Source organism: Trichosurus vulpecula, chromosome 1 (genome assembly GCF_011100635.1).
Source record: "Trichosurus vulpecula isolate mTriVul1 chromosome 1, mTriVul1.pri, whole genome shotgun sequence".
NCBI classification, from domain to species: domain Eukaryota; kingdom Metazoa; phylum Chordata; class Mammalia; order Diprotodontia; family Phalangeridae; genus Trichosurus; species Trichosurus vulpecula.
In genome coordinates this window covers 100,308,571-100,323,649 of record NC_050573.1, presented here as the reverse complement: position 1 = coordinate 100,323,649, position 15,079 = coordinate 100,308,571, and the positions used below count along the sequence as shown (strand labels likewise).

General features: G+C 37.8%; 1 protein-coding gene across 1 annotated transcript in view; it reads right to left on the bottom strand.

The window, feature by feature from the left end:
- The window catches only part of ZFAT (zinc finger and AT-hook domain containing), a 304,336-nt gene that overhangs the window by 208,022 nt on the left and 81,235 nt on the right, over positions 1-15,079 (bottom strand). Inside the window, exon 3 of the mRNA XM_036741178.1 lies at positions 6,546-6,815. Within this exon, the coding sequence (XP_036597073.1) occupies positions 6,546-6,815 (270 nt within the window). The remainder of the gene's footprint in view (positions 1-6,545; positions 6,816-15,079) is intronic.

The following is a 15,079-nucleotide window of genomic DNA, read 5'->3' as shown; positions in this document are numbered from 1 at the left end:
GAGTCATACTCTGTGAATACACTGGGTTATGTGATCACTACGAGACTCTAAAGTCAAGATGATTCTGAAATCAGTCTCCTTTCTTACTTAGTAAATTCCCTAGAAAAGGGAACAAAAGCTACTCTTAGTCTACTTAGCTCCAGTGTATTCAATCAGGACAACTCCCTGCAAGTGAGGGAAAAGTAAATTACTAGAGAAAGATGACTGAGATTTCAAGCCTGGAAGACAGAATAATACAATTTCATAAAAATAAAGAAGTTAGAGGAAATTGCTAGTTTAAATAGGAAAATGAAACACTTACTTTCAGCCCTACTGAGTATAATGTGTCAATGAGACATCCAAATAAAATCATATAGAAAATAACACAAAACCTTGGGAAAGAGGACAGTGAAGGAAATGCGCTATACTACTCTACATAATGGAGCTCAATTCATAAAATATTAGAGTTGGAAGGAACCTCAGAAGCCATTTAGTATAACCCATACCTGAATATAACTGACAAACAGGCCAACAATTATTCCTTAAAGATCTGCCACTAGTGAGCATCTCCTAAGACAGTTCATTACTCTTTGAGTAGCTCTAATTGTTAGAAAGTTTTTCCTTCATACTTAAGCATAAATTAACCTCTTTTTAATTTCTTCCTATTGCTTCTAATCCTGCCATCTGTGACCAAGCAGGGCAAATCTATTCATTCTTCTTCACCAGAGCCCTTCAGATATCTAAAGGTAGCTATCATGTATCTGCTAAGCCTTCTCTTCAGAAGGCTAAACATCTTCAGTTCTTTCAAATCAAACCCTGTAAAGCCATTTTCAACCACTTGCATGTGTGAGCAAGTATTTTTACTTTGTTTTTGTTTCAAATGAAAAACACTGAAATAAAGGCAATGAAAAATAAGATTTAAGACCATCTAGGGTTGAGCAAAATATTGTAAACCTTTGTTTGAATAAAAATTTCTAACGCAAATTAAGTTTATGTATTATTACTATATTATGGTAAATATCTCCAAAATGATGACATTTAATTTAAAATGTTACTTATATTCAACAAAATTTCTAAAATAAAGAAATTTAAAATGAAGACTTCCAAATAAAAAGAGTAAATACATAAGGTCTTGTTGGATTACTTCTTTTCATTCTTTCAGAATGACTCACAAAAATATTCACAAGTATAATGCAATATTTAGAGTTTTTATAATCATAGATAAATGTCATTTTATAATTATATAATGTAAATTTTAATCCGGAGCTTGGGGAGGGCAAAAGTTATCATTTTAGTTATTATAAGCATTTAATGAATAAATCTAGAAGATTATTGTGCGTTCTTGTTGTCCAGTTGCTTTCAGTCATGTTCAACTCTTCATGACCCCATTTGAGGTTTTCTTAGAGAAGACTAGAGAGACCACTAGCTTATTTTACAAATGAGGAAACTGAGGCAAGCAGGGTGACGTGACTTGACCAGGGCCACAAAGCTAGTAAGTATCTAAGGCCAGATTTTAACTCAGGAACTTGAGTTTTCCTGACTATAGTCTCCAGACTATAGTTTCCAGACTATAGCCTGGCACTCTACCCACTGCATCCAACCATTAGGTGATTGGCCTAAGAGTAGATTTGGACAACTCTTCTGAAATAAAATGACCTGAATAATTTCAGAATGACATCTTTAAGACAAGAAAAGGCATCAAGGATATTATCTAGTTATAACCTCTCCCAAGAAATCCTTTCTCTGGTTTACTTTTCCTGACATTTTTATATTAAATTTCAGATAAACATAGAATATGTACCCAACATAATATATTTTGCCCGGCAACTGTTCAATGAAAAAAAAAAAGGTACACCTTGTTTTGCTACAATCCTGTTAAGCTAAAAAAGTCGAATGACTTCTCTGAAATGTCCCTCTGCTGTTGTCTATACTTTTCATTCAAATGACATTTAGTAAAATGATTATGCCAATTAGCCTACATTTTAAGGTTTGACATAGCAAGAACAAGTGACAAAGCTATCACATGGATCCTAGATAAAAGACAGCTGAATGTTAGATTATTTCTTCATAATTAAGATTTTGATATTGCTAACAAAAATGAATGAAAAGTATAGACAGCAACAGCATGACATGACTTGTTCACACAGGAAAGTATATCCATTTCAATTATCATCAATCAGAGAACATCACTACATTCTCTACTATTTGCATGGACAATGAGAGTCACTACAGTATGATCAACAACATCACCCTTTTAGTCAGGAAAACATGGATTAAAATCCTGTCTCTGGCCTTTTTTTAACATTCATTCTTTTTTATTTTGAGTTCCAAATTCTATGCCTCTCTTTACTCCCATCGCCTACACTTTGAAAAGGCAAGCAATATGATACCCGTTATACGTGTGAAGTCATATAAAACACATTTCCATATTAACCACGTTGCAAGGAGAAAAAGAAAGCAAGAAAAAAATTTTAAAAGGAGGGAAATGCTTCAATCTGCACTCAAAGTCCATGTGTCCTCTTCCTATCACACCACTCTTTCTCAAGTCTCCTTTGCTGGATCCTCTTCCAGATAAAGACCTCTAACTATAAGTGCCCCTCAAGGTTCTGTCCTGGACCCTCTTCTCTTCTCCTTCTATACTACTTCACTTGGTGATCTCATCATATCTCATGGATTTATTTTCAATCTCTATGCTGATGATTCTCAAATCCACTCTCTTACTTCACACTCTCTGCTGACCTCCAATCTGGCATCTCCAACTGCCTTTCAGACAAACTGGATATCCAGTAGACATCTTACACTCAATATGTCCAAAATAGAAATCATCTTTCCCCCTAAACCCTCCTCTCCACCTACCTTACCTTTTACTATAGAGAGCAACACCATCCTTCTAGACCTTCAAGCTTGGAGTCATCATGAATTCCTTACTATCACTCCCCACATCCAACAGTGCCAAGGCCAGTAGATTTCGCCTTTGCAACATCTTTCAAATTCTCCCCATCCTCTCCTCAGGCATTGCCATAATTCTAGCGCAGGGTCTCATCACCTCACACCTGGATTACTGCAACAGTCTGATGGAGGGTCTTGCTGCAACAGTCTGATGGAGGGGAAGTCTCCTTCCCACTCCAATCCATCCTCTATTCAGTCACTAAAGTGATTTTCCTAAACTGCAGGTCCGATCCACACACACACACACACACACACACACACACACACACACACACACACACACACACACACAAATGCAATAAACTCCAATGGCTCTCTATTGCCTCCAGGAGCACTCAAAGCCCTTCATAACCTAGCCCTCTCCTACCTTTCCAGTTTTCTAATGCCTTACTCCTTGACACACAGATCCAGGGACATCGGATCATGTCCGTTTCACATGTCTGTTCCAGTTCATGACTATTCCACAAACAAGACCCTTCATTTCTCAGCTCTGGGCATTTTCTCTGGCTGTTCCCCATGCCTGGAATACTCTCCTTCCTCCATTCTGACTACTGACACCTGGTTTCCTTTAAGTCCCAACTAAAATCCCACCTTTACAGGAAACAACCTTTCCCCAATCCTTATTAATTTTAGTGCTTTCCCTCTGGTAATTATCTCCTGTTTATCCTGTATATAGGATGATAGTGTGTGTGCATGTGTGTGTGTGCGCATGCACACACACACATATATAGCATGTAGCTTGCTTTGTATATATTTGTTTCCATGTTTTCTCCTCCATTAGATTGTAAGCTCCTTGAGAGCAGGTACTGTCTTTTGACTCTTTTTTTATTCCCAGTGCTTAACACAGTACTTGGCACATACTAGAGGTCTTAATGAATCTTTATTGATTGACTGATTTGATATCCAGTAAACAGATGGAGCTATAAGATTGGAAGTCAGGAGAAAGGTTAAGACTAGATAAATGGATCTGAGAAAAATACATAGAGTGATGATAACTGAAACCAGAGTAACTGATAAGATCACCAAACAAAACAAGAGAGGGAAATGAAGCAAACCATGGACAGCGTCTCTGAGGACATTCACAGTTAGTAGGCATGACCTGGATAAAGATGGAGCAAAGGAGACTGAGGAGGAGCAAACAGGTAGGAGAACCAGGAAACAATGTCATAAAAACCTAGAGAGAAGACAGTATTAGGGAGAAGGTGATCAACAGCATCAAAGGCTGTAGAAAGGTCAAGAAGGAAGAAGACCAAGAGAAAGGTCATTATGTTTGACAAGTAAGAGACTATATAGAGAGAGCAGGTTCAATTGAAAGATGAAGTCAGAAGGCAGACTGTAGGGACTTGAGTGAAGAGAGGAAGTGGAAGCACCAATGGGTACAACAGATGGAACTTCTCAGAGTTTATCCACAAAAGGAAGGAGAGATAAGTGATGATAGTAGGGATGGATGGATCAAGTGAGGGTTTTTTGACAGGAAAGCATGTTTATAGGCAGTAGAGAAACAGACTGAATATTAATTCAAGAGACTGAATATTGTGAGAGCAAGGATTGAAATCTAGTGAGATAGGGAAACCTGCTAAAGAAAATGGGACAGAATGGAATCATGTGTCTTTGCCTGGACAAGGAGAAGGGCCATCTCATCATGTGAGTCAAGGGTGAAGGAGGAGACAGTGGCAGAAGTCATCTAGGCAACATGAGATGAGGAGGTGATATGTGATGAGAAAGAGTTCTTGATGAATGACCTCCAATTTTTCAGTGAAAAATAAGGCTGAGAAGTTGAGGGAAAAGAGAGCTACTGAAGGTTTGAGGCAGGATGAAAAAGTATGGAAAAGCCACTCTACTGATTGGAATAGTTTAGCAATTAGAGAGTTATAAAGGAATTGCCTTGCTAAAGTATGAGCACACTTGAGACTAAGCAACACAAATTTGCAGTGGACCCAGTCATCACGGATAACAAAATTTTTTCAACTTTATTCAGAAGTTTATGGGTAGTCAGTCAGTCAGTCAACAAAAACTTATTACATGCCTGTGATGTGTTAGGCACCATGCTAAGCCTAGGGATGCAAAGGTAAAAGACAGTCCCTGCTCTCCTGAAGCTCAGATGAGGAAGATAACATGCAAATTTTGTGCAAAATAGCCATACAGGATATATTGGAAATAACCAACAGAGGAAAGGCACTAAATGAGTAAATTGAGAAACTAAAGGTTAGGGTATTTAAGGGATTAGATAGATAGGCACACATACATGTGTGTATATGTACATATGTGTGTATACTGAAGTCTTCTAGTATGAGGGCAGAAGAAAAAGACTGTGAGTCAGTCATTGAACTCACTGAGGAAGGAAGGAGAACATCCAGAATCTTGAAATGGTAATAAATATGGTTTAAACAAACCACAATAAGAGTGAGAATAAGAGGAGGGCCTAGAAGTGGCAATGAGGAGCAAGGAATATCTTAACTCCCCCACCTCAACCAATGAGTGGGGAGGTATAAGTAAAAGTCCCAACAGTGCCTGAAAGGGTAGCCAGGAAAGCTGTGTCATCAGAAGGGAGCCAGGATTTCACTACAAGAGAAGTGAGGGAGTGAGAAAGGAAAAGATGAAAATGAAAGTAAGTTTGTTAGCTATGGTGTAAACATTCCAGAGCATTCACAGTGAAAGAGGTGGGTAGCTAAAGAGTGGGATGTTGGGGTTTTGAGGTTGAGGAGGACAGGAATAAGGAAGCAGGCAGCAAGGACAAAGAACAGGTTTGGACAATTACAAATGGGTTCAGAATCACTGTAATGAGAAGGGCAACTTTAAATTCTTCTTAATTACTCTTCTACATCTTAATGGTGAAAAGAGTTTTTAAAAAATAAGGCAAATGTTGAGGGGGACTTAAATGTTGTTAGATTTATGTGAGAGTGGAATAGGACAATGCTTCTGTGAGAGAGTAAGTTAACTCACTGAGTAATGACATCAGATTCTGAAGGGTTAGCCTCAGGTCAGAGTTATTTCAGGGCATCACATAGCTGTATGTAACTAGAAAGAGGGCAACAAGTGTCCAGAGCATGATGGGATGGCTGGCCCAGAGATGCTAGGAAGCTCCTGGCAAGGTAGAGGTAAGGCAACTGGTATGAAGGTGGAGTTGAAGGAGGGCAGAGACCATACTAAGATTGCACGATGGAATTGCTGGCCCAGGGAGGCTAGAATGGTCCCCTCCAGGAAGGCGGGGAAGCCTTATTATTCAACACAGAAGTTGACTGAAGCTTGCCTTGGTACACTTGCAGCTACTGAAATTCTCAAAATTCCTTTCCCAGCCTATGGCCTACTCTAAACTTGTCTTTTTGAAGCAGTCTTACCATGTTTGATAATCTTCAACAGACATTCATCAAGGTTCTCTATACTTTGGCTCCAACCACCTTTGTAGGCTTATCCATTACTACTGCTCTTCATGAACCTACTGGTCTAGCCAAACTGGCATATTTAGTCTCTCAAATATGTTTTAGGATTTTCAACCTCTGAACTTTGGCTCACACTCTTCCAATGCAATGGAAATATATGAAATTATTGCTAACTCACAAGAAATGGGAATAGTATTAAAATACATTGCTATGTTTTGTGCTAAAGAAGTATTTTACCTGGCTCACCTTCCTCTTCTATATTCAACACAATAATACAGATGTGTTTTCTCAGCTGACGAGTGTTGGAGAATTTCCGACAACATTTACTGCATTCCAAGTTGCCAGGCACCACTTCAGTAACTTCAGGAAGGCTGTTTCCTTCAGGGGAAGCCAGCTGATTTTCTTCATTTGGACTACAGTTATTACTTTCAGTTGATTCCTCATCAGTGCAGAGCTTCTTAGTTGAGCCTTTCGGTCTTCCCCGCTTTCTCTTCACTACCAAAAGCTCTATAAAGGAGCATTAAAAAGAACATTATGACACAACTGCATGAAAGGGATGGAAGGTGCTGTTGAGAAGTGCGGCCATATATTGGCACAACCAAGTTTGAAAACACAGGTAGCATTTCACATTTTAGCTATCAAAGCAAATTCTAAACCCAAAATGAGAAGAAAAAAAAAGTCAGGGTGCTAACAGCTGTGCACTAATAACAGCTCTACAAACTGACACCATTATAGCTATTTAGCAACCTGTAATATATTCAACAGTTTTAGAACCCTGACACCTTTCTTTCTCCTGACTGCAATATATTATTTTATCAGAGCACTTATATGCAACTTCTGTGAAAGCTGTTATGATTTAAGTTATGACTGACAGCTCCCAGATCACAAATCATGTTCTTTGTTAACCATCATTTTAATTTAAAGTCAGTTCCAGAAAAAATGCTAAACACTTCTTTGAAATAGGCTCTAAAAATAAAAGGCTGCTTTAACTTAAGCTCGTTGTGTTTTTAACGAGTTGCACAACCATTCAAACCACTTCTCTGAATCATAATTATTTGAGTCAAATTGTCCAGAAGGAGGGGGAAAAAATACAACCCCAAGCAAGAAACTAAAGAACTAAAAATAAATAATAACTTTACATAGTTTCCTAGCGACCAACTGAATTTAAATGTCAGGGATGGAGGAGCTGCATTAGAAACTTTAAAATTACTTTGCAACTTTAAATTCTTCTTAATTACTCTTCTACATCTTAATGGTGAAAATAGTTTTTAAAAAATAAGGCAAATGTTGAGGGGGACTTAAATGTTGTTAGATTTATGTGAGAGTGGAATAGGACAATGCTTCTGTGAAAGAATTTGAGGGGCTCCACTGACATCCCTCCATACACCCATAACTCTCTCTCCCCAAAATCACCTATATTTTAGCCTGCCACAGCTGCCTGAAATTCTCGTTGTTAAAGATTCGCTTCTTATTCCTTTGGATTAAGTGGGACCCAAGATGGATAAATTTGGAGCAAGTAAAGTGTTGAAAGAGGTATATACCAGATTTGGGGTCCTAACGAAGTAGATGGCTGAAGAAAGGGAAGATGGGAGGGTAACAAAACCCTCTTGCTTTCCCTAATTTACAATTTTGTGGAGGCTAATCCTGACTGCTCTACTTGAATGTGCCTTGAAGAGTGAGGCTGGCTACCTGAATAGTTTTCTTTTAATCATTCAAGCTTCCATTTGTACAAGGGAATGAATCTTCAAAATGAAGAGTCACATATCAAGAGGGCATATAAATATATACATATATAAAACACATACACTTTATCATAAACACCATTTCTAATATCAAGAAGGAGATAAAGTCTGAATTTCCAGGACAAAGAAAGGTACTCAGATGATAACCAATGGACAAAGTGGGGAGAAGAGTGCTGAGGGAAAAAGAAGTTGCTTCTATTCAGAAATAAAACAGAAGATACTAAAAGAATGACTAAGAAAGTATAATCCAACAATATGTTGTTTACAAGAAACACACTTGAAATAAAAAGATTCACAGGTTTAAAACAAGGGGTTGGAGCAAAATCTATTATGCTTCAGCTGAATACAAAAAAGCAGTAGTAACAATTTAAAGGTAAGAGAGAAGGTATATTTCACTCAGCAGTAACACGCTGATTACAATATTTAAATATACATGCAAAAAATGGCATAGCTTCTAAATACAGAAAAAATTTAATTAATTACAAGGAGAAATAATAAAAACCATAATAGTGGAGGGGGGGGGGGGAGAGAGAGAGAGAGAGAGAGAGAGAGAGAGCGCCTTATCATCCCTGGAAAAATCTAATCAAAAATAAACAAGAATGAAGGACCTGAATAGAATTTTAGAATAATTCTGGTAATTACTGATTGGAAACAGAAAGGATTGTGTCCACTGTCACCATTTCTATTTGCCATAGTACTAGAAATGTTGACTATAGTAATAAGACAAGAAAAAGAAACAAAGGGAATACACTATATATAAAGAAGAAGCAAAATGATCACTTTTGGAGATTATAAGATGATGTACTTAACTCTAAGGAGTCAATTAAATATATTTGAAAGAATAACTTCAGAATGTAAAATCTACATAAATCATCAGCATTTTTCTATAATATCAATAAAACTTGGCAGGAAGAAACTGAAAGGGCAATTCTATTTAAATAACTACAGAATGTATAAAATACCTGGGTACCTACCTACTAAGATACTCATGAAAACTACATAAATACAAATATATATATACTATGGCTTACAGAAATAAAGACACACCTAAATATTTAGAAAAATATTCATTGCTCATGGGTAGAATAAAGTCATCATAACTACAATGACACTACCATCTACAATAATTGACTTATACAATATTATGCCACTTGAACCAATAAAGGATTACTTTATAGAACCCGAAAAAATAATAAAATTCATACGGAGGCAAAAAAGTTGCGAAACTCTGGGGAAATAATGAAAAGAGCAAATGGTGGAGGCCCAGCAGTGCCAGATCCCAAACTCTACTGCAAAAACAGTAACTCTCAAAGTGATTTTGTACTGGTTAAAAAATAGAGAGATTGGCCAGTGGAACAAATTAGCCACACAGTGTACAAAAGCAAATACATGTAGCCTAGTAGTCAAGAAACACAAAAATCCTAGCCACTGTCAGTCAGCCAATTTATTAAGGCAGTGTATTAAGCACCTACCATGTGCCAAGCATTGTGCTAAGCACTGGAGATACAAAGAAAGGCAAAAAAAAGTCCCTGCCCTCGAGCAGTTAACAATCTAATGGGATAAAAACTCACTATTTTAGAAAACTGATGGGAAATTTGGACAACATAAATTAGACTTAGGCCAACATCTCACAACTTATATTAAGATGAGCTCCAAATAGAAAAGTGATATAGATATAAATATCGTATCATAAATTAGAGAAAATGGAAAATGTTACCGATGGGTAGATGAAAAGTTCATAATCAAACAAGACACAAAGAAAACCACAAAAGATAAAATGGATTATTTTGATTACAAAAAATTAAAAAGTCTTAGCTCAAACAAATCCAACATAGCAAAGATTAAAAGGTAAACAATTAGGTGGGAAAAATCTTTGTAACCAGTTTCTCTGATAAAGGTTTCATTTCCAAAATATATAAAGAATTGATTCATAAGACTAAGAATCATTTACAAAAGATAAGAAGTTTAAGGATACAATCGAGCAATTCTGAAGGGTAGAAATCCACTCTATAGCCATAAAAAAAATGCTCCAAATCACTATCAGTGAAACGCAAATTAAAGCAATTCTGAGATTCAACCTCACACCCATCAAATTGGCCACAAAAAAGGGGTGGGGCCCTGGCAGGGGATCAATGTTGGAGGAGCAGTGGGAAAACAGACAAAATAATAAATTATTGGTGGGCCTGTGAATGTGTACAACCGTTCTGATAATCGATTGGGAATTATAGACATAAAATTACTGACCAGTTCATGCCCTTTGACCTATCATGGATGATTTCAACGAGTCATGGATTTATGTGAACTGATACTGAGTGAGGCGAGCAGAACCAGACCAATTTATACCAGTGATATCAAACACAAATTGAAATGGGGGCCACTAATCATACATAAGAATCCTTGACTGTGCATATTACTTTAGAAAATCACATATTAACATTTTCTATGTGCTACTGTATTTTTATTTTGTTAAATATATTCCAATTACATTTTAATCTGTCTTGAGCAGAACTCTGGAATGTTGCAGGTCACAATGAAGCTGTAGGCTGAATGTCTGACACCTCTGATTTATACTATAACGTCAATATTATAAAAATGAACAATATAAACTGTTGAAGAATGAAATAAGCAGAACCAGGAGAACAATTTATACAGTAATAACAACACTGTAAGAACAAACAACTCTGAAAGCTGTAAGAACTATGATCAACACAGTGACCATCCACAATTTCAGAGGATTTATGATAAAACATTCAATCAGTCTCTTTACAGAGAAGTGATAGATTTAAGGTGCAAAATGAGACATATATCTTTATATAAAGCCACTGAGGGAATTTATTTTGCTTGACTATGAATATGTTACCAGGAATTTTTCTTTTCTCATTTTTTCAATGGACTAGGAAGGGGAAAAATAAATTTATGCTAATGAAAGTATTTTTAAAAAAATAGTGGAAGGGGTGCCACAGATGTGGAATGTTATATGAATTTTCAGATGAGATTATTATATTGTTAATTTTGCTTAACTATTTTACTTTGTTAAAAGAGATTTCTCAAAGAATAGATAGTGTAATCTGTAAATGTAATGTAAAAAAGACACATCAATAAAAATGTTTTTAGGATAAATCAGTGGAGCTAGGGGGAGAGAAAGAGGTGAGCCAGGAGAATAAAGTAACATAAAGGCAAAGGGGAAGCAAGGGTTACCGGGGGTAATGGTCTGCACCTGGGCTGGGAGAAGCGTAGGAGGCACCAGGTGAAGACCAAAGTAAATTAGCAGGAGAAGCAGGGGTTAAACTTGACTGGCGTCAGGGGCTTAGCCTAAAATCTCTTTAAATGTTGCTATTATGGCATTCCTCTCTCCAATGATAAACTCCTTCATTCCATCTCTCCTAGCTATACCTATCTCACCCCTCCTAAATCTATCCTTTACCACATCAAGTCATTCAAACTCTCTACCCACTTAGTACTTTCACAGACCATTACCCTTGCTCAGTCCTAACTTTCCTCCATTTGTAATGTGAACCCTATAATGACCAATTCAACTTTGCACCATTCTCTGATGGGTTCTCCCTTTCTCTTCATCTCAAAACCCCTTGACATCCCTGTTAACTTCCCTCTTCCTTTCTTCTACTCACGGAAAATAAGGTGGCTTCTGCTCACCACCTTGCTCGCTCTACTGACATCTAGGATTCTTTCCCCTTCCTCTTCTCAAACAGAGTACAACCTCAACCATCATCTCTTCCTTTCTAATCTTCAGCCTCTTCCTATCTACTGGTTTCTTCTCTCCTGTCCCCTTCAAGCATGCCAAAGTAGCCCCCAAACTTAAAATAATCTTCACTAGATACTAAAATGTCTCTCAAATATGCATCCTATTAGCCCTCCTCCCCTTCTCTTCCAGCTCCTGCAAAAAGCTGTCATTTATACTCACAATTTCCTTTTCCTCTACTCTCATTAACTTCTCAACCTTTGCAATGTGGCTTCAGACCTCACCATTTAAATTGAATCTGCTCCCCCCATGTTAGCAATAGCCTCCTGGATTTCATGATCTCCAGAAACTCATCATTAAGCAAGATGAAATAAACTTTGTAACTCACACCTCCTCAGTCATTTCCCACATGGCTACTGTACTTTATCATGTCCCATTTGGTAACCTCCCCACCACCACTTTCATCTTCTTTTTATGAGCTGTAAGGCTCCCCATTAGATTGTGAACTCTTTGAGGTAGGGAATGCCTCGTGCCTTTCTCTGTATCATAGTGCCTGGCACACAGAAGGCACTTCTTAATTGCCAAATATCATGATCTGTTCCCAGTTTTCATCCCTTTCTACCTATCAATTCATTCAATTGCATTTATGCCTGTCAATCACTCTTTATTACCGGATACTCTTTCCTTTCTGGATTTTTGTGGCAACTGGTTCTCCTGGTCTCTACCTGTCTAAATTCACCTCAGTCTCCTTTTTGGTTCACCATCCATATCATTCCCCCTAATTGCAGGTGTCTCCAAGGCTCTGTCCTTGGTCCTCTTTTCTCTTGCTCTCTCTCTCTCTCTCTCTCGCTCTCCCCCCCCCCCCGCCATTTATTTTCCCTTTGGTCCTGTATTAGATATCAGTTCCCATGGGTTTAATTATCATCTCTATATAAGGAATTCCTAGATCTATATATCTAGCCTGTGTCTCTCCCCTAAGTTTCAGTCCCACTCACCAATTGCCTACTGGATAGTCCAAACTGGATATCCTAGAGACATCTCAAACTCAACACAATCAGTGGTCAATAAACACTAGCAAGTGCCTACTATGTACCAGGCACTGTACTAGGCACCAGGGATACAAACGAAAAAAAGAAACAGTCCCTGCCCTCAAAGAGCTTAAATTCTAATGGAGGATGATAATACATAAAAGGAAGCTGAAAAGCGGAAGGAAACAGAGAGAGGAGCTGACAAAGGGTACCCAGAATGGAGGAATGATGCTCAAAGTCAAAACCAAGCACAACAGCTGGTAGATAGTGAAGAGTTGGCTGGAAATTGTGAGCCCCCTATAAAGTGTGCCTTTAGGAGTAGTTTTCCGTTCTGCCTCTCAGCCCTCAAATCAGTGGGGAGAGGCAACTGAGGATACTGATGAGATGTTAAGTACTAAAAGTAAAGCAATCTCCATGATAAGATTTCTGGTGATAATCTTATCCTAGAGGAATCATAATGTTGGAGGAGTCAAAACTAAGCAGAGTTGCTGTCCAAAACAGAATTCATTATCTTTCCCAGAAAACTCACCCCATTCTGAACTTCCCTACTTTTGTCAAGGCATCACCATTCTTCCATTCTCCCAGATCTGTGAACTCAACATCATCCCTGAATCCTCCCCTCTCTAAACCATGCATTCAACTCAACCCATTGTCAAATCTTGCCATTTCTACCTTCACATCATCTCTCACATCTGATCCCTTTCGCTGTATGACCAAAGCCATCATGTTCATTCAGTCCCTCATCACCTCTGACCTAGATTATTACAGCATCCTCCTAATTGTTCTCCCTGACTCAAGTTTCTCAGCACTCTAGTTCAGCCTATAGACTGTTATCACACACAGAGCTAACCATATCATTCCCCTATTCAACCAACTCCAATGGCCCTCTACTGCCTCTAGGATGAAATACCAATTTCTCTGTTTAGGTTTTAAAGGCCTTCATGATGAATCCCTCACCCACCTTTCCAGCTTCCTTATGCATGATCTAGATAAAGTGGCCTTCCCTCTCTTCAACACATAGGACACTTTATCCTCCATCTCCCATCTTAATTTTTAAGATTAAAAAATCCTTTGTAGTGGTTGCCTCCCTTGCCTAAAAAGTATGCCCTCTAAGCTCTGCCTCACAGAATCTTTCTTCTTTCAAGATATCAAGCATCACCTTCTACATGAAAGCTTTCTTTATCCCCCCAACTGCTGGTGTTCTCAGTTCCAACCTACTTAAGTATTTTCTACTCTGTATTCAATTGTATTTATTCTCTTTATATTTTTTTCTGAATATACATATTTATGTATTTATCTCCCCCATTAAAAAGCAAGCATCTTGAGAGCAAGGATTGTTTCATTCTCTGTATTTTTATCTCCAGCATCCAGCTCAGTGCTTAGTACAAAGCAAGCATTTAATAAATGCTCCATGATTGATTGACTGATTGAAACACTGGATAACCATTTGTTGGGTATGTCATATAGTAGTAGGGAATCTTTTGTGGATATATTGGACTAGATGGCTTTCAAGGTTCCTCCCAACTCAGAAATTCTATAATTTGGTAATCTTTCAATTCCTTAGACTATAAAATTAAGTTGTATTTTTAAAAGGAGTAAAAGGGAATATTGTACAGAGATGCTGATCAACAGGTATGTGTGTCAGACCTTAAGGACAGTTCTTTATTATTCTTTGCAAAAGCTTTCACTTGTATAACCTACCAAAGCAGTAATGAACAGTCAGGAAAGCACAATTAATGTATTGACTATAAAGCACCCAACGTCCTATCACATGAGCTGAGATGCGGAAGAATATTTCATCATGCCTTTTAAACGTTTAAGGTCAATGTCTTGATCTAAAATGCTAACAGCATCCACAGTGTCCTGTCCCAGTTCAGGGGGGTATTTAGTTATTAGACAGCCATTTGAACTAAATGAATTCTAAAGACCGTTCAGACCTAACTTCCCATGATTCAGTGATGAACACAGGTCATGTGTGGCCCTATCAGGAATGCTGCATGGATTATGGGGGTCACAAAATTACCCCACACTTTTGTTATTCCATTAGCCTCCTATTTGGCCTCCATGGTTTGACTCTCTTCCCTCTCTAATCCAGCTCCCTGATGCTGGACTAAATTTCCTAACACAACAAATTTTATCGTGCCATTCTTAAAGAACCTAAAACTGCTCCCATGTTGCAGGTTATCCTAAAGTTTACCAAAAAACTGGCAAGATAGTAAGCATACATTAAGAAAGTCTCAAAAGTGCTTTTTGAACCTCAGAGGAAATTATCAAAGGATAATAATAGCATATATTACCCCT